General features: G+C 35.2%; 1 protein-coding gene across 9 annotated transcripts in view; it reads left to right on the top strand.

The window, feature by feature from the left end:
* The window catches only part of LOC145292010 (tyrosine-protein phosphatase non-receptor type 4-like), a 973,203-nt gene that overhangs the window by 836,522 nt on the left and 115,433 nt on the right, over nt 1-21,248 (top strand). For all 9 annotated transcript variants that reach the window (XR_013869534.1, XM_080138005.1, XM_080138003.1 and 6 more), the window contains 3 exons: nt 970-1,127; nt 9,930-10,020; nt 12,523-12,590. Coding sequence is in view for 8 of the 9 variants with exons in the window: in XM_080138005.1 (XP_079994131.1) it covers nt 970-1,127; nt 9,930-10,020; nt 12,523-12,590 (317 nt within the window). In the remaining variant the exon portion in view is untranslated. The remainder of the gene's footprint in view (nt 1-969; nt 1,128-9,929; nt 10,021-12,522; nt 12,591-21,248) is intronic.

Genomic DNA, 21,248 nt, shown 5'->3' with positions numbered 1-21,248 from the left:
CAAACATCATGCCTTAGGGGAAACTTAATTTTGGCTGCAAGCCAGTTTCTGCGTATTTGTTTGTTTCCCCCAAGATGTTGGAGAAAACCAGCTACCCATAAAAAGCGAGTGTCCAAATGAATAGCAATTGTCTGATATGACAAGTTTTACCCGCATTGATCAAACCTCATTGCTTTCTGGACGTCCCTGGCACAAGTGCCCAGGAGCTGCCTTTGCTACAGATTAAGTTTCGCTTATGTATGGAAAAGCCAAACAAACACGTGAAGAGTAAAAAGTATTGCGAAAATAGTGTGTAAAAGTCGCCCAAATAAAAGATACACACGACCTCGTTTCATAAATTGGAGATATTATAATCTAGCGAGTATATAAAAAGTTCTAAGAAACAATGACCACCCCGAGTGCCCCCCCCTCCAAAAGCCTTTGCCGGACATTAAAAAAATATACACACACTAACACACATTTTGCCTTATATATATGGAATGATAGCAATCTTCCTAAGATTCCAAAACCCTTCATCTCAGGACACTAACTTTTACTAAAATTGCTTCTTTATCCTTTTTGTCTTATATCATTATGTCAGGTTTTATGGCTCTGTTTTCTAAGTATATAGCTGTAGAAATTGAATAGTCATAGTCAATGGTATATGACTTATTTCCGACCGTTCTTTCCGACATGTGTTCCCAGGATTTGCTGCTGCATTTGATATTCAACTTTTTACAGATTGTCTAGTGGAGATATTTATACACTCCACTATGTTGGGTCGTATAATAGCCATTCCCCAGCAGATACTTACAGTTGGATGTCAGAAGCATTACACACACACATCTATACTTACATTCGTTTTATAATCCCTGTTTCAAATCATAAAATTTAGATATGGAGTTATGGCATAGATATACATGATTGATTTTCCTTTTATAATATAAATATGATTTCTTTTTCTTTTTATTTCATAATTTTCTTTTTCAGTTTATGTTAGTGAAGAAAATACTGAAGAGCCCGACTTGATGTATATACCTGAAACCCACCAAATAACAAGTACAATGTCTGGGGCCAACACTCTCCAGGCTTCGATGATGTTATTACAGGAAAGTCTGGAGAGTGGGGCAGCCATGGCACAATTTGAGGTAAGATACAAAAGAAAGAGTAAAAAAAAAAATTTTTTTAATGGTTTGACCTAATTTTTACTTGTGATGACAAAAACCAGCAACAGCTCAGCTTATATTCTTATAATTGTTTATTGATATACAGTTCCTAATTTCTTTTATTTTAGTTTAATATTTTCATAGCATCATGTGTATTACATGTCTTCTTTGTTGTTTTTTAATATCCGGGTATATTTGCATATTTTCTAACTAGCTGCTAATCTTTCAATGTTGTCAAAAGAGAATCTATTTTATTAACTGGTTTATATTCTTTGCTATTGAAGAGTGGTTAAAAAAATAGATTTTTAGGAGGTTTGTAAATCAAAGTTATCAGACATTGGAACCAAGTTTTTGCTTCCAGTTCTTAGCAAGTTATGAAATTTATAGTCTCGTATACAGAGTGGAACGATAAATTTTTTACCCTAAAGAAAACAATATTACAGCTTTATTTTAAAACGTTTATTGAAAAAATCAAATCAGGTGACTTGATTATGTAGCAGAGCTGACATCTATTCAATGTAGCTGCCTTCAGCCTCAATCACCACCTCGATACAGGTCTGAAACTGAGAGCATGCCTTTTCCACAGGTGCCGGCAGAAGCTTGGCAAATACTTGGCGGATGGCAGCTATCAGGCTGGCTTTGGTGTTGTGTGAGGTCATGTTGATGATGTTCTCAACGTATGACCAAACGAAGTAGTCCAGTGGGTTCAGGTCGTGGGAGGAGGGGGCCAATGAGAGAAGGGTACAAAGTCGGAGCACTCCTGCTGAAGCCAAACTTGGGTCTCTTTAGACTTGCGGGCTAGCATTGAGTCCTGCTACCACACTCAGGATCTGCCAGCAGCCACCTGATTGCACCAGGAAATCACCACACTCTTCAGCACATTCAGATACACTTTGGGGTTGACTTTCAAGCCGACTTCAAAGATGTGAAGTGGCATGATGTGGCCCTCACTTGAAGTTACACAAAAGACCATAGCCGTGGCCGGAAACTTCTGATTGTCTTTGACTAAAGCTCTTAATTAATCATTGTCAATATCCGACGGCTGGCCACTACACTCATCATCTTCAAGACACTCATTGTCGCCATGAAATTTCTTAAACCATCATTGTGCTGTGCATTCAGTAGTGATTACTGGGCCAAACGCTTCATTGATATTGCGAGCTGTTTCAGTAGCATTACAAGTTGATTTTTTCTATTTAGATAATTATTATTTAATCAACTTGCACGAAAAGAGCTATGTAAAAGATGCTTAAAACCGTTTGAATTATGCAAATATCATCAGTAGTTCAAAAGTTATGAGAATTTTAAGGGCCAGAATTTAGGCTTTTCCGTGGACATTTTTCTTTAGAAAAAGTGGGCTAAATTATGGACCTCAGCATTTCAAGAAATTCGGTAAATTCGCCACCATTTATTTATTTTTCAAGCTATTCTCATGAAACTTGATACTCTTATATAAAATTGTGTAGTCTTTCTGATTATGCAGTCAAATTTAATGTATCTCTTTACCATAAGCCATGAATTATAAATTCAGATGTACAAATTTCAATTTTTTTAAACTGGCGCATGGTATCATATAGTGGGTGTCTATTCATGAACAAAACTAAGTATTATAGTGGTATTTAAATATAGCTTTATTGAGAGCAGACATTTTCCTGCCTCCTCACCAAAGGAGAGCTAAATATGGGTGTAGCCATTGAATGCCTAAAGAGCATTCATGGCTGGTATTTACTCCTCCCCTCACAGAAAAAAAAAATTGAGAAGATATGAATGTAAATCAAAGAAAATTTTTCATAAAGATTTTGGATTTCTGTAAAAGGTAGAAATTCCCATAGTCGATCAGAACTTATGCATTTTGGGACCGGTCCAATTTTCAATTTTGTAAATCCTGTCTGTCTGGCCCAAAATATACCCCTATTTTCTGAGATGCAACCATAAATCGTACTCTGCATGAATCCTTGATGTAGCTTTCACAGTACCAGGATACCAGGAATCCTGATAAGCAACAACTGTATATTCACCAGTTGATGGTAATTTTTGTCATTTCTATTCTGTTGTTTTACTGAAAATTCAACTATGTAAACAAAGAAATAAAATTGTAATCTTTTTACCTTGTTTCACCTTAACATTTAAAATGATTACTTTTATAGGTTTTAGGGTATGCTGAAAACAAATATCGCATCTAAATTTTCTCCAAATAAGTAGTTTTCCGGATATTAAGCAATGTCATTTCTTATGTTATCTTGGTACACGCAAGCGCAACCCCGAGAAACTATGCGCAAGCGCATGTACCAAGATGGTCACAAGAAATAACATAAGAAATGACATTGCTTAATATCTATATATAAGCTACTTATTTGCAGAAAATGTAAATGTGATCTTCGTTTTCAGCATACCCGAAAACCTTAAAAGGTAATCATTTTAAAGAAAAATGTTAAGGTGGAAACAAGGTAAAAATTTACAAAATGCATAACAATGAAATTCTTTATCGAACCGCCTAATTATTATTATTATTATTATTATTATTATTATTATTATTATTATTATTTAGATATCCTCAGTTAAAAAAAAACAGGTTTGTTTTACAGATTTGAAAAAATGGTTTTGACAATGAGTTAAAAATAAATTAAAGTTTCACAATATATTTTATTTAAGTGAAAGTACAGAATAGTTAACAAAACACCCTTCCTTCCCCATGTTAAGAATGGGTTTCTAAATAATGACATTATTATTCCAGTATGATAGCATAAGTGCACAAATACCTTTTATTTGTTATATATTTGTTTCTTTTGTTTGTTTTTTTACCACTAAAAAACAAACGCATGTACTTACTACATTTTGTTGTTTTTTTAACGCTTTTAATACATGTGTACTAAAAGCGTTAAAAATAACAAAATAGTATTGTTTGGAAATCAAATTTGAAAAACTTGATAATTTTTTTAAATTGACAAACTAAATAATAAAAAAAATGAAACTTTTTTTCTGCTTTTGTTTTAAAAGCAGAAAAAAAACAGTTTTCTATTTTTAAGAAAATACAAACTCGTTAATATTCTGATATTAAACTATCGCTGTCATCGTTTCCCTTTAAGCAGATTTGAATTTCTATAAAAAATAACATTTTAAAGAAATTTCTGCACAATTAATAATTATCAAATATTTACATATTATATATGAAAATGCTGATTTATCTTATCAATTTTGCAATATTCCTTGTCAACTTTGCTCGGTCGTAACTTTGCTTCCTGTGGTCGTAAAAATATAAATCAAAGTGCAGTATCCAATCAAATTTGACCCCGTGCATATGTATCCAAGCGTAACGTATGAAATATAAACATTGAAAAAACACTTTCCCTTTTTGCTGTCATCATTTTCTACCGTTTTTTTTTTTTTTTTTTTTTTTCATTTTTAACTTGGAGCATAAAAACATTGAATGCATAAAAGGAAAATGAATTAACATCATTGGAATGCTTATTCTATTCTCTTTTTATCAATGTAATTCTTTTAAAACAAATAAAAAAGATATGACTTGTAGAAGCATATTAGTTATGTAATATTGCCAATGTCCATGAAAATACAGCATATGCTTGTAATGCTAGTTTCAGCAATTTTTTGGCCTAGCTTGAATTGAAATAAGAAAATTGTGCAAATTTGTTTTTTTTTTTCAATCTTGTATTCAATGTTCTGAAAAAAAGACAATTGTTTTAAAATGTTTATAATTTAAACGATTAGATAAAGCAGAAATCGCTCTTTAAAATGATATATAAAGTAAAGGTATTATTATTTGAAAATACATCATTTGAAATCGAAATTAAAAATTCTGCACTAAGTTTATTCTCAGCATAATAGAATGAAATCGTGGGATTATTAAGAGTATGTTAGCCAGGAAGACCTGTTCAATATTAGAGACAGTCTACTGGCAGAAAGTCACCTTGAAGGATAATGTTTCATCTATAAAGATACCATGATGTCGTAATAGACGTTGAAGCTAACCTGTTGCCTGAACCAATGGTGACTGGAGTTAGGTATAAAAAAGGAGACATCATTTGGGATTAAAGCATGCATAGCAAGTGTGCTACAAAATGTGGGACTGGACATTTTACTGAGGTGATCAGCCACAAATCACAGATGATAGTATGCATGAGAATATATTCCTCTTTGAAGAATTTCTCAATAAAGATCAGGAGAGAGTGTAGGGAAAATTGTAATGGTTGCGAAAATGACTTTCCATCAGAATGCCCACATGTCTGTATGAAAGTAACGTGAATTCTTGTCATTCATTTGTAAATTAGATGATCCTGGGCTGCATTCTTAGTTTGAAGAACAGAAAAAATAGTTTGAAGCGCATATATACTGCATTGAGGCATGACAGATTATACTAGCATTTTTTAGTGCCCAACGTTTCTAAGCTAATTTAGACTAATTTGTGGGTGCTGATTCAAAAAATCATTATTTTTTTCTCATAAGGTTATGGTGTTGAGATATTTGCTATTTTATGCTTTTTTTTTTTTTTACCTTAAAATTAGGTGTTCTGCCTTCCTGTTTTGAACCTATTATCTTTTGTTACTCTTAACTAAAAAGTTACTTTCTAATTTTCTCTTCTGGTTACTTCCATTTTGCAACCCAGCACACCTCTTTCTTCTTTATCCGCTCCCATCTCCGGCATCAACAATATTTTACTCATTTCTTCTTCTTGACAATGTGTTTGTTTACTTTATCATGCAATGTGACATTTATGTTCTATTTCTTTATGAATTTATTCGGTCTTTCGATTTCTTTAAATCCTTCATTTTCATACCCTTGCTTTTTGTTATTTTTACTTTCTCATAACCATCATTTTTTCTCTTTCAGTTTTTATTTTTTTCTTTTTAAATAAATATACTATAATAGTTGTTATTTTTTTAGAATAGTTTTTCTGACTGAAGCATAGGTGTGTGCAACAACAGTTCATTAGGCGTGTTTCTATATACATTCTAGGTTCATAATTACAATTGTAGGTTGTTATTGTGATGTATGTTATTTGATTATGACACCTTAAAGTAAAAAGTCAAATTTACTAATACAATGAGGTATGTAGTTGGTAAGAAGCAGACACTGAGTAATAAATAGATCTACCGATTATCGCATGTTTTAGTTTATTTCTAGCTCAAATGAAGGTTGATTCTATCAATGTTAGGAATTCATTTATAAGTCAGACAGGAAATAATTAAACTGCATTATTTTACTTTCATTGCCGATTTTTGGAGCAAAAATTAAGCATTGCTACATCATCTCCTTGGCGACATTGTTTGAACAATCCAAATGTGTTTTGCTATATTTGTGGTGAATATGCTTGCAATCCAACAGTAAATTTGTGAAGAGTGCTTATCTTTACTTCAAACTAATGCTGGATGATCAAAATAAGGCATGGGCACCCCATATTGAATGCAAGCAATCGGTTGAGCATCTTCGACAGTGAACAAAAAAGATACAAAGTGACTTTGCTTTGGTATTCTAATGGTCTAACGGAAGACCATTTCGATGACTGCTATAGTCAAAACGAAGGAAAGCAGGAGGAAGAACATGAATTTGTTGGTTTTTCCAAACCTCAAGTCTGCAATTAGGCCAATTCCATACTGTAATGAAATTCCTGTTCCAGTGTTTAAAGGCTTGCCTGAATTGGAGTTGCCTGGTTCTGAAGATGACTAAGCCTCTATTTTGTCCACTGACAGTAGTGAAGCCACTATTTCAAATTTCGGTTTTCCTCCTTCTTCACTACCAAAGCTTTTTTCTCAAGGAGAAATTCATGATCTGACTAGAGATCTCAACCTTTCTAAAGAATCTTTTGAACTTTTAGCTTCAAGACTCAAAGAAAATAATCTATTGCAGCCTAGAACTCTCACAACCTTCTATAGAAAATACCATATTGAATTCTTGCCATATTTCACTCAGAAAAACGACATAGTATACCCCCAATGACGTTGCCGGCCTGCCATGGCAGCTTATTCTCTAGATTGGTGCCTTTTTATATGCAGTTCCAAAAGAAGTATAAAATGTGTTCTTCACAATAGTAACTGATATGGATTAATTCCTCTAGATTATTCAACAATCCTTAAAGAAAAATATGAAATCAAATTTGTTCTGGAAAAGATTTCATACAGACAGTACGAATGGTTCATATATGTCGATTTGAAAATGGTTGGGTTTCTCTTCTGGCTACATAAAATTTCAGTTTTTATTTTTCCTCTTTAAATAAATATACCTATGGATTGTGTATTAATCTTCAGAGTCATTTTTGTTTTTTTAGAATAGTTTATCTGACTGTGAAGCGTAGGTGCATGCAACAACAGTACATTAGGTGTGTTTCTATATACATTCTAGCTTCATAATTACAATTGTAGGTTGTTATTGTGATGTATATTATTTGATTATGATATCACAAACCTTAAAGTAAAAGTCAAATTTTCTATACAATGAGGTATGTAGTTGGTAAGAAGTGGACACTGAGTAGTAAATAGGCTTACCAATTATGGCATGTTTTTGTGGATTTCTGGGTCAAAGTAAGGTTTATTCTCTTTATGTTAAGAATTCATTTATAAGTCAGACAGGAAATAATTTAGCTGCATTATTTTACTTCCATTGCAACTTTTTGGAGCAAAAATTAAACATGGCTACATCATCTCCTCTTCACATAAAGCTTGCCATCATGAAACAGTTTGTGAAATCTCTTCAGAAAGATGGCGACTGTTTTAAATATATTTACATGAAATTTCCAGGCCTAATCATAGAGAAATTCAAAAGCTGGAATTTTTTAAAGACTCCAGATTTAAAATTTAATGAATGAAATAAATTAAGTGCCTGGACAGCATTTACAAATGTAGTAAAATTAACTAGAAAGGGCTCGTTGAAACATTACTCATAAGTCTCCATTATGAACATCGAGTTACATTTGTTCCAGAAAATCAAGGACGAGAAAGGGGAGCACTTTCATCAAGATATCAGCGACATGGAAGTTCGCTGCAAGCGCAATGATGCCAGAGCCCCCCCCTTCTAGAAAATCAGTAAAACATCAATTTATGGATGATGTATATGCTTAGCATTTTTTTCAACTTCGAGCTTTAATTGTGAATATTTTGGTGTGATTTCATGAATATGTGTCTTAAAGTTATATACAAAATATTGTTTCTTGGATTTGCCTGTTTTTATTGTAACTATTGGCTTTCTTCAGAGGAAGGTATACTATAGCAGAAAAACTAAACCTGATTAAAAAATGTGACATTTTTAGGATCAGCACACTCAAATTAGGTAAAAACAGTTGAAATATCCTGAGCATCGCAACAAATTTTTCTTCTTTTTTATTTAAATATTTGGACTATTATCCTTATCTTCTAGTTATTGTTTTCACAACGTTTCGGTAAATTATTCCCCCTGGCCTTCGTCAGGTTAACCGCCACAGTATAGGAATGTTGAATCCTCCAAGTAAATCCATAACAATTGCTACCTTCAATGGCTGTTGTTGTCTCACCACAGTTTGATCAACTAATCTTCTGACCAGCTTTGGGTTTGAGATTAAAACCGCTACCTCTAAACAGTGCTCACCTGGAATCGTAGATATTCCGCATCTCTATCCACTACACCTAAGGGCAATCAAGGTTGGATCTTTTGGTCTTATAAATCCAATTGCTCTTCCAATTGTTGGGCCCGTACTGATAATTATATTATTGAATTCCAGGTGAGCATTGTCTAGAGGTAGGGGTTTCAATCTCACACAAAACTGGTCGGAGGATTAGTTGACCAAACCATAGTGAGACAACAGCTATTGAAGGCAGCAATTGCTGTGGATGTAGTTGGAGGATGCAATATACCCGTCGCAGTTAACCTGACAAAGGCCAGAAGAATAATTGGCCGAAACGTGAAAACAACTAGAAGATGAGGATAATGGTCCAATTAAATTAAAAATTATACTCATCTCCAAAATAATTCCAAACTAATTCAATCATTTTTTTTCCTATTGGCCAGTGTTATTTAAGTTAACCCATAAGGCTAAAGAAGAAAACTACAGATTTTAAGAAAACTCATATTGCTGAAGTAAACCACAGATTTTATGGCTAATTGTACTATGATCAGCTTTCATTTATTATGTTTTCATGCCTTTCTAAACAGCATTGCTACCAATAAGAATTTTTTTTTTTTTTTTTTGACAGATGGCATATGCAGTGATATTTTTAAGATGCAATAAAGAAAGTAATAGTTGTAATTATCCAAATATTTCCAAGTTAACCAGCCATATTTTGCCACCTTGAACATTTTAGACCAGTGCTTGATAGATCCATTACATACTTGAGAGTTTTAGGAGCTATGGATTTAAATGATAGTACAAAATAATTATTTTTAATTTTGCATTTTGTTTCATCTAAAAATAGAACAGTTGATTGCTATTTTTTCATGTTTAGGATTATTTTTTTTAGAAATTCTGTTTTCTTTTGAAGTAATTGAGATCATTGCCAACTTCACTGAAGAATAATGTAGTATTCTTTTCATATTTATTATTTTTATAAAATTTATAAAAGATTGTTTTTAGATTATTAATTTAAGGCTTTTAATTTTTATAAAATATGATTAAAAAAGCTAAAATAGATAAGTGCATTTTAGCTTTTTATTGGAAGTATTATTTATCAATTCTGAAACTATATTTAACAATTTATATATATTGTGTAGAAAAGATTTTTGCAATCTAATTTTTTGTGTTCATTAAATGTGAATTTATGTAAAGTAGATTTATTTAAAATAATTAAAATATTTTAATTTCAGCAACTTTACAGGAAAAAACATGGTTTAACAATGAATGCAGCTCGATTACCAGCGAATATCCCCAAGAATAGATATAGAGATGTGTCACCTTGTAAGTACACATTTTTCTGCTGATAAAAAAAGTTATTTATTAGAATCTTTTAAGTGAAGTATGTATATTTATGCTTTCTTTGCTAAAACTTGAACATTTGCCATATACTATATGAGTAAACTTTAAACAGTTACCAGAGAATTGTCTGAATTAGTCTAGCATGCTCACGTTTTTCTATTTTAAGTTAAAATAATAATTGAAAAGTTGTTATTCTTGAAATATCATACAACTAGAAAGGTTGGTGGGGGAGAGCATACAATTTAGGAGTATCATTTAAAAGTTGCATAACATTATACAAATGAGTTACACCTACCCTCTCAAGTGACTACTAAACTCCTTCAGGATAATGGACTGATCCAATATAATAGAAGTACTATATTTATGTTATATAAGTCATCTTTGTTCAATTCTGTAATTTTGACAGGAAATGAGAGGAATTTTCCATATGCAACATATGTTATTTGAAAATATGGTGTAGACAGTGAATTTTCACCGGCAAGCTAAAAAATGACTTGTCTTCGTTTACATTATAATTAAATACCATTTATGACAACAAATTTCTTGGCATTAGAAAACTTGTTAATTTATTGATTAATTGGTAATCAGTTAAGTTACTTATCGGTGCATCCTCAATGAGAACATTAGTCAGATTTATCCAAATAATACATGCACCAACCTTACTTTAAGATTCTGTTCAAGAATCAGTGCAATGATTCTTGATTTATAGATAAATTTTTTTTCTAATATATAAAGAAGTATGAAGACTTCAGAATCATTGGACTGATTTTTGTGAGGTCTGAAACAGAAATATCATTTGGTTAACATCGGTCATATAATTTTTTCCTCTAATTTTAATGAATTTTAAACTATTGGCAAATCACATAAAATTATCCACATTTAAAAAATTATTGGACAAATTTAAATTATTTTTTTATTCCATCAGATTAATTAACATTTTTACAGTCATAACTCCTATTTTTAGTTTTTCCCAGTGATTGCTGCACAAAATACATCATTATTCAGTGTAACCCTAACCTGGTTATGGTAAAAAAATATTGTAATATTTTTTTACCTTGATATCATCAAGGATCAAATTAGTGCTGGGGATGGGGATACTTTTAAAAAAATTCTTACTTGCAACAGTTGTTTAAAAAACAACATTGAAATTAGGTTAGACAGCTATTTTTTTGTCTTGATTTCTTTTTTTATCCCATTATACTGAACCAGTTGCCAGAGTGAGAGACACAAGAGATGCAGTCAGAAGTAGGAAGAGAGTAGTTTTAAAAGATGTACACTTTTTTCTAACTCTTTATATTATCTTTATTTCTGAATAATGTTAATAATAGTCGATATAATAAAGCAGTATTAGGGAAGTAATTGTTGTGATTATCATCTGCAATCCAAAATGTTGTGCAAAGGATGCATTTCATCCAACATTGACAAAGGGGTAATGGAGATTTAAAGTAGTATTATCATTTTGGAACACTTTATGAAGCACACAGCATTACAAGGATGCTTCTGATGAAATTTGGAGTTGATAAATGTTTGTTGACTATTCTGTAAATCTGTCTGACACACAGCTGCTAAAATAGTTTTATGGTAAATTTAATGAATACAATATTTTGGGAATTTGTAATGTGTATTATCAGTATTATAGTTTTTGTAAGCACATCCAGTATGCCAAAGGAGCTTCATGAGAAATAGTTTTGTAACTTAGTAGTGTTTATTTTAGTAGTAAAATATGTATCCTATATTCAGTATTCCAATGGTTCTTCATACCAAATTTTTGTAAGTCCGTGGAAGTAGTTTGGAACAAAGAAGTGATACTGAAAGTTCCCAATTACAATGTAGATTACTCAGCACTAATGATACTTCAATTACTAATCAATAAGGAATAATGTTTAGCCACAACCACATTGTTTTTTTTTTTTATGGCTAAACATTGAAATCTAATGAGCAGCAGTATTCATTCATATAAAATATACTGAAAATTTCACATTTGTTACTTTTAGTGTTTAGTACTGCAGCAAACATAAATGTGGACATCATCAGTAAGGATGAAATGGGTCTATGCATTTTTTTGTTTCTGTCCAATCACTACTGATCATTATGTAATATGTGACAATGAAGGGTGAATGAAACCATAAGTATTAAGAGGAAAATGGACATATTAAATACAAATGCCTCACAATGTGAAGGTTATGAGTTCAATCCCTGTACACAGTAGTACATTTTCATTTTCAACCAAAAACAAAAATAAATTTCATCAAACAAAATCCAAGAAAAAACTGATAATGTAAACAGTTTGTTTTAATGTAGATAAATTTTCTTGTGATATCAAATTGTTTGAAAAATGTATTTTTCTGCCATTTTTTTTACAGATTAAGTCCACTCTAGTTCCTAAATAAATGACAGCTTAGGTTTGTAGATAAGCCAATCATTTATTGATTTTTCAGTTTTGCACATTCATAATATCTGATTAAATATTTTCATTTGTTGTAGACGACCAGACCCGAGTGATATTGAAAGGTAGTCAAAATGGAGATTATATAAATGCAAATTTTGTAAATGTAAGTTTAAAATTTCATTTTTCTTTTTTAAATGCTTTTATGTGCGTCATAAGTAAGTTGCTAGAATCTGCTGGTATAGAGAAGTAGTCAATCACCTCAGCAAAAATAATGCCCTTAGTGACATGCAATATGGTTTCCGTTCTGCTAGATCTACAGCAAATGTGTTAACGGTTATATCTTATAGAATTGGCGAATCTCTCGACAGGGGCTGCCTTTCAAGGGCGATTGCTCTTGACATATCAAAGGCCTTTAATAGGGTATGACATAAAGGTCTACTCCACAAGATCTCCAGCTACAGTGAAACTGGAAATGTCTTCTCAATTATTTAATCATTTCTCTCATTCATAAAAGCAGTGGTTGATGGGCAGAAATCAGAAGCTTACAGTAATAATGTTGGAGTTCCTCAGGGGTCCATCCTGAGCCCAACTCTTTTCCTGATCATCAGTGATCTCCCAAATCACATCCTAGGATCATTTGTAGACATTTATGCTGACAACACTATTAGCAACACTTGAAAGGCCATAAATGACGAAGTTCTCTCTGATTCTCTCTCCTCTGATCTTGATCTTGATCTTGTCGTACAATGTGGAAAGAGGTGGCTGATTAATTTTAATGCATCTAAAACCAAGCTTCTATCTTTCCATCGTCAACGCTCTGCTCTCCGTCTGGCATCAATTGAAATGACTGGCTCTCATCTTGGGAAGGCTTCATGTTTTGACAAGCTTTTTGGGATCTGACGTTTACTCCTAATCTGAAATGGAACGTGTACATCAAATCTGTTGTCTAGGTCACGGGAAAAATGGCAGGATCATTCTACTCCAGTAGATATCTCACTGCCGATGCAATTCTCTACCTGTATAAGAGTTAAGTATGCCCAAGGATGGAGTACTGTTGTCACATCTGGACAGGAGGTGCTAGGAGCACTTTATCCTGCCTTGACAGAGCTTAAAATAGACTTAGTAGCCTAGTCAGGGATGTCCTTTTCTCTTCCCTGCAACCTCTTTCCCATGGAAGAGACGTTGCGAGCTTTATCGTTATTTGCAAGTGCTTGTCTGAGCTCCAATGTATAGTCCCTCTTTGCCAAACTTTCACAAAAAACACTCAAATCACTATGAATAATTTCCCCCACTCTTTATCTGTGCCTAAACTTAAGCATAGATTCCATGAACAAAGCTTGTTTCTTAAAACTGCAGCTTCTTCCATGCTTTTCAGCTGACAACAATATTGTTGTCTTCAAGTCCAACGTAAATAAGTTCTTGATGAGCTGTCCTCTTAAGTAATCCAATTTACCAAATTTCCACTAGTAACGATTCCACAATATTGTTCCATTGACTAATGTACACGCATTAATCCTTATCCTCAAATGGCCTCCAGGTAAGATGAGATGAGATCCTTAAAAAAAAAAAAAGAAATTGCATTAAAGGCTTTTTATTTTCACAAATATAAATTATTATTCTTTAAAGTTTGATTTAATTTTTGCTATTGTAAACATGCATTAGTGGATTGCATGTTTGTACTGCTTGCTAATAAGAGACTTGCTGCAAGTTTGGTTAAGAGAAAAGAGGCTACACAAAGAATTCAAAATATGTTTGAGTTTGGTCATATAGATTTGGATTTCTCTTTGAAAAAAAAAACAATGCTGGAATTGAGCAACATTTCTGGACTGGCACAGAAAGCTAACAATCACTGCAGTGAACACATTACTTGTTCATCCTAGTAACTTGGGTTAAAATAAGGAATTTGTTGTTTATTAATATCTAATAAACTATTAAAAACAGTATGGGTGATTTTAATAGCAATACACATGGACGATAAAACGCTTTGGATAATCACAGATTTCAAGGGGCTTCTGCAAAAATCGTCATATTTTAAAACCAAAGCACTTTAAGTCCTCAAAATACCACAGTTTTGGTTTGAAATAAATATACATTCACCTGAATTAATAAATAATAATGTACATTATATATTTTTAAGAGTTTTAAGCAAATAAAGTGATAAAAAACATGAACCTAAAAAAACAGCATTTTCAGTAAAGTTTTGTAACCCCCCACCCCCACCCCCCATATCTGATTATCGAAAAAAATTTTGCATATTAGAGCTATTTTGTTATTAGCCATATAAATATTGAAAAAATTTGACCAGTCGTCAAATTTTTTCAATATTGTGTTTTGCTTTAAACAACTGAAAATGTGAAATATGATTTTTTTGGTTCACCTGTACAAGTGGTTCCACTATAGGCATGTTGGTACCTCACCTCTATATTTTTGTAACTGTTTGTCTTTTTTACAATGTTTCTAGTGGATTATTATTGAGTGGAAACTAATCTGCCCGATTATTAAAAAAAAAAAAGAAGTTTTTAAATGCACAATCGATATTTAAATATTTGTAGGAAGAATACTTTTCCAAACGTCAATGAAGTTAAGAAATAAAAATGGTAGAAAAAGACATGAAATGTAATTAAAAATCAAATGCATTCAAAATTTGTGAACAATTTGCCAGCTTTAGCAAAAAGTTTTTTTTTTATATATATATTTAAATAGGTGCGAAAACAATTCTTGATACTTCTCCAAAGTTACATTTTCTGTTAGTGACGTCACTTGTTTTAAATAACATTAATTTTTGTCTGTTTGTCGTAATCCTTGTAAAGTTTCACAATGAGTGTCAAACGGCCTCTTAACAAAAAAAAATGCCTTAATTCTACCTCTAACCCTACGTATAAGTGGCAAACCTCCTCCTAAAACCTTCTTTAGCCCTAACAATAATGCTAAGTTTGAGTGTCAAGCTCCACACCAAACAAAATTCCTCTGTAAGCTACATATAAGCGTCAAAAATAAAAAAGATCTTTCCTTAAAGAAAAGTGCACAATTCATCTCCCATAAAAAAATAAATTTGTCAACTGTCTTAAAACACTAGAATGATCTCAAAATTGTGAATTATTTAAATTTATGTGAAACCAACCTCCACTTTAAATCCTAAAATTGTTTTTGTTTTGTTTCTATCAAGTCTTCAAGTCTTCACCTTAGCCCTATCATTAACCCAAATTCAGAGTGGCAACCTCCCTACTCTCTCATAATTGCACAAAGACCCGCTTAAAACTACACATAATCACCTCTTAGGAAAATAAATGCCCAGGATTTATCTCCTATAGAAAAAAAGTGGTTAACTGTCCTAAAATGCTGGAATGGCTCAAAATGGGAAATCATTATACATTAAATTCTAAAATAATTTTTGTTTATTTTTCATTGAAGTTTTTCCAGGTAGCCTAAAATTGTCTACAAAGGTAAAATCACATATTTTGGAGAGGTGGTTAGATGGAGGAGAGAGTAACATAAGGTATTAATCTACAATAATACTAAAGAAATATTGCAATATATTCATTTTTAAACAGTCCTAGATTTAGATTTCAGTTTTTTGTACATAAAATGTATTACAATTCAGCTTTGAGTTCTTTAACTTCTTTTCTTTTAATGGATACATGGCATTTTTAAATATTTGTAGTATATTTATATGAATATAATGCAGTGTTTGAGAACCATTAATTTCTGGAGATTTTCAGTACCATAATCTTATTACTTGCACAAAAATACCCTAATATGGCAAATTTCATTGCTTAATCTTGTGTTTTAACAAAGATACAACATTTTTACTGAAAAAGTAGTGTAAAAAATCTGATAAAACGCATATGGTCTTAAAGAGGGGAAAATATTCAAATGTGTAAAGCATAAAAATAGTCATAACTTCCTTAATTTTAATTGTATTTTTAAAAAAATGTTAAAAGGTTCTTTATCTTATCAAGCTCTTTCTATGTATGTTACTATTTAGATATTTTAAGCCATTTCAATTTTTTCATTTGTATTGCCAATTCTAACATTTAGGTTTAAATCATGTAGGAAGTATTTCATTCCTATTAGATAAAGACACAGTTGCAAAAAATGATACATATATGAAAGTCAATTTTACCTGAAATTGTCCTATTCAGTCATGTCGGCACTTCTATCATATATTAGAAGACCTTATGTAATATGCAGTAAAATTATCCTCATTTTCTTAACGGAGATGGTAATACCTGGAAGGATGGTGTCCTATTACTTTTGGAGCTGTAAAGAATTCTGTTTTTCTTCAATCTTACCAATAACCTTAAGTTCAGGTGGAAATACACAAAACAGAATAAAGGATGAAAATGGTACATGCTCAGTACACGTAACGGAAACGTTAACAATCAATGTATAATCTGATAGGTTAGTGAAAGTCAATTTTGTCTCAAAATAGCCTGTTTTGTTCCATTGCTCCTGTGGATGAGACTGGCTCAAACAATAGGCAATGAGCTCATTCTGTGATCAGAAGGTAAGAAAAATAGAAGTCTTACCATGGGTGTGCAGCGAGTGAGTTCAGGCCGAGAAAAGGAAAAACAAAGATGGCGGCCAACATTTTATTACGTGCGTTTTCACAAAATCTTGTGTGCGCGTGAAGCTGGAAACTACAAAACGAGCTTCATTTTTCGGTGCTGGGAAGATTCCAGATCTGGCAGGAGAGTAGGTGCAACGGGAGTGGAGATTCTACTTTCTTGGATTTATTCCCTTTTGTGTATTTGAGGTGAACCTTCCTCCCCCCTTGGGAGGCGCACTGCAGTTTAAGGACCGTGCCCCCCCTTTTTTTTTTAAAGATAGTATTTTCAAGCTATTTCGGCACTTGCAAATGCTGGCTTAAGCAACATGATTAAGCCTTTTAATGGCGACGGTGATGTGGTGGCGTGGCTTAAAACAATGGACCTTATGGCAAGGATCCAAAAGTTGGATGATGTGGACGCAGTAATACCACTGTTTCTAGAAGGGGACGCACTGGCCCTCTATTTGGAGCTCAGCGAGCGAGATCAGGGTGACACGGACGCCATCAAGGTTCGACTGATCGAAGCTTTTGCAGAGGGGCCTTTCGAGGCCTTTAATAAGTTGAAGGAGAAGAGGTGGACTGGTGAATCTGTTGATGTCTACGCAAATCAGATAAGGAGATTGGTTGAGTTGTCAGGCAACAGGAGATACACCACGAGTCGCCTAGTCAAAATGACATTCATTACCGGGTTCCCAGAAGAGATATCGAAACGTTTGCAGCAGATCTCGGGAGTGGAGACGCTGGATGTGAGTGAGCTGCTCAAAACTGCAAAGATCTTGGTGAGCACCCAGCCCACGGAGTCTGGAGGGACAACAGCAATGGTACAGCAGGATGTGGACAGGAGTCTGCCGAACCCGAGAGTGGCATGCTTCGAGTGTGGGGGATCACACGAGAAGAGACTGCAGGAAGTTCTTGCAATGGATAGTGTATTATAAATGCAATTGGAGAGGCCATTTAGCGGTGAAATACACGAGTTCGGGAAACTGGCAAGAGGAAGCTGAAGCGCCAGCGGCCGCCCCAATTCAGCAATAGTGGCGCACTCGCAGCAGATGCCCAAGCAGAAGATCGTGTTGGAAGGATGGGGAGTTATGGCCCTGATCGACACTGGCTGTCCCACTACCATGGTGCACACGACCCTGGTCGGAAGATGGAAAGGGAAGGGTGAAGTAGTGGCATTCGATGGGTCGTGAGTGAAGTGTCGAGGGAGGGAGACTGTCACTATTGATATTGCTAAACACTGGATGAGGGTCCATGCAATTGTCACCTATCATTTAGTGCCTGGCGTCCAAGCCATCATTGGAATGGATATGCCGACTTGGAGGCGTTACCATCACATGCAACAACGTGAGGTTCGGACTAGCTGAGTGCGCAGTGACGGAGCAAGCTCCTGGAGAGACCAACAAGGCCGGGGAGGAAAGAAAAATGTCGATCAAAGATCAGGACTTCCGAGCCGAATTCGACGGAGAGCAGTGGACTGTGGAGTGGGCATGGAAACATCAAGCACCATTGTTGACAAACAGGGTGGCGTGCTACACTAATTCGCTCAGAGGAGGGGTGAGAAAAGAGTTTGAACAAGAAGTGGACTGATGGATTGAGGAGGGTATACTGCTGCCTTGGACGGATGATGTTGAGTCGGGCATTTTGCCATTGATGGCCATTCTGCAACCAACTAAAGGGAAAATAAGACCGGTCCTGGATTTCCGAGAGCTGAACCAACACGTTGAGTGCTATACTGGAGGCGACACCGTAGATGTGTGCAGTGACACCATTAGAGAATGGAGGCAGATAAATGGGGCATCTACATTGGTAGATCTAAAATCTGCTTATTTGCAACTCCGCATCGCCAAGAAGCTCTGGAAATACTACTTAGTCAGGTACAAAGGCAAAACCTACTGCCTTAGGCGAGTGGGGTTCGGGTTGAATTCGGCAGCCAAGATCATGTCAACCATCCTCAGGAAGATTCTGGAACAAATGGGAAAAGGAGATGGGGCAGTGAGTTCATACATAGATGACATTCTTGTGAATGAGACTCTGGTAACTGCCAAGGAGGTGGTGGCTCATTTGAAGAGGTTTGGGTTGGTCGACAAAGCACCGGAAAAATTGATGAAGGAGCTGCTTTGGGGCTAAGACTGAAATCAGATGCGTCGGGCAGCCTAGTGTTTCAAAGGGGGAATGAAATCCCGCAACTGAAACAAGAGTTCAACAGACGGGAACTTTTTTCCATATGCGGGAAGTTGATTGGACATTACCCCGTTGCTGGCTGGCTTAGACCAGCATGCAGCTACATAAAGAGGTATGCGGAAGGAAGAGGATGGGATGATAAAGTGGGAGGAAGAACGGTCGCCATGATGGAAGAGCTCCTGAAAGAAGCAGAACGGCAAGACCCAGTCCGGAGAACCTGGAATGTACCGTGAACATTGGATGGAGTCATGTGGTGTTGAAATGGGGACTGCGTGACATCTGCATCAAAACACACTCTGCCACTATGTTTGCTTTGCTAAAGTCCCTCATTTCAAGCTAAAAAAGGATAAGAACGAAAGGGGCAGTAGAGATTTTAGTGAAGCACAGGCTTGGGATGCTAGCTGCGCTGATGCAGGAGTTTTGTTTGAAGCTTTGCATAGACATGGTGGCTTCTGAGAAGAACCGAGCAGATGCTCTCACGAGAGTGAAGAAGAGCTGGCTTGTGCGAAAGAAAGACGTTGTCGCTGCATCGGGTCTAGATGATGTTGGCGTGCGAGAGCTGCACAATCTGCACCATATGGGGGTAGAGAGGACTTGTTACTTGGTGAAGAAAGTCGACCCGAGTGTCACCATGGAGCAAGTGAGGCAAGTGGTCAGGACATGCGACAGATGTCAGTCGATTGATCCTGCTCCAAGCACGCATGAAGCTGGTCAATTGGGGGTGAGTGGGGCATGCGATGTCACCCATTACAGGGATGGACTTTACCTGACCATGATTAACTGCGGGCCCGGGCAATTTGCTCTATGGAAGAAACTACGTGGGGAACAGGCAATGAAATAGCGGAAATCATCGATGAGGTGTTTTGGGAATGAGGCCCCGTGGAAGAGTTGTTAACCGATAACGGGACTGCATTCAAGTCAGTAGCAGTGACAGAAGTACTGAAGAAATGGAAGATCCAACAATTTTTCAGAGCTGCCTACAAACCCAGTGGCAATGGGATCGTGGAGAGAAACCACCGCACCATAAAGGCAGTTGCAGAAAGAGGAGGCACCTCAGCTGAGCAAGCTGTTTTCTAGTATAACATGTCGCCTAAATTGGGACAAGTGCCAGAGACGGTTCCGCAACTGTTAACGTTCGCATATTCCTGGAGACATCACAGGGTTGAGTCGGCAAGCAGAGAAGCAGAGGCCACAGGGACCATTAAACTCGGGGATGAGGTATGGGTGAAGCCACCGGTAGCGCTGCGCCACAAAATGGAGTAGAGGTCGCGTGACTGGGAGGAACACCAGAAACAACATTGTGGTGGACAGAGTACCGAGGCATATTCTTGACATCAGACCAATGGAAGGTGAAGCAATGAAGGGGAATGTGCAGCAATAGGAGGACGAGACACCTCAGAGGCCAAGTAGAGAGAGGTGACCGCCACAGTGGATGAGAGACTATGAAATATGATCTTGAGATCAGGGGGGCGTGTGGTCAGAAGCTAAGAAAAATAGAAGTCTTACCGTGGGTGTGCAGCGAGTGAGTTCAGGCCGAGAAAAGGAAAAACAAAGATGGCAACCAGCATTTTCGTGCATTCTCGCAAAATCTTGTGTGCGCGTGAAGCTGGAAACTACAAAATGAGCTTCATTTTTCGGTGCTGGAGAGTTTCCAGATCTGGCAGGAGAGTAGGTGCAATGGGAGTGGAGATTCTACTTTCTCGGATTTATTCCCTTTTGTGTATTTGAGGTGATCCTCCCCCCTCGGGAGGCGCACTGCAGTTTAAGGACCGTGCCCCCCCTTTTTTTAAAGATAGTATTTTCACGTTCTTCTACTGAAAGGGGGAGGTAATGCATTGGAAGATAGTATTCCATGACTGTTGCAGTTATTTCCAAGTATTAAACTTAGTTAAAGAAATAATTTTTTTGAATTGTCAGCACAGCATATATATGCCTATTTTTTAAATACATAATAATACTCACTCTATAGCACATGGCATTGTTTGTAATAATGTGTATGAGTACAGTTCAAAATAAATAATTGCAAAATTTATCACCATAGTGAGCAGCAATCAAAATATTCATTTTCTTTTTTTCTTTTTCTTTTTTTTG

Source organism: Euprymna scolopes, chromosome 13 (genome assembly GCF_053919585.1).
Source record: "Euprymna scolopes isolate OS-2025 chromosome 13, ASM5391958v1, whole genome shotgun sequence".
Taxonomy (NCBI): Eukaryota; Metazoa; Mollusca; class Cephalopoda; order Sepiida; family Sepiolidae; genus Euprymna; species Euprymna scolopes.
This window is presented reverse-complemented; position numbering and strand designations above follow the sequence as displayed.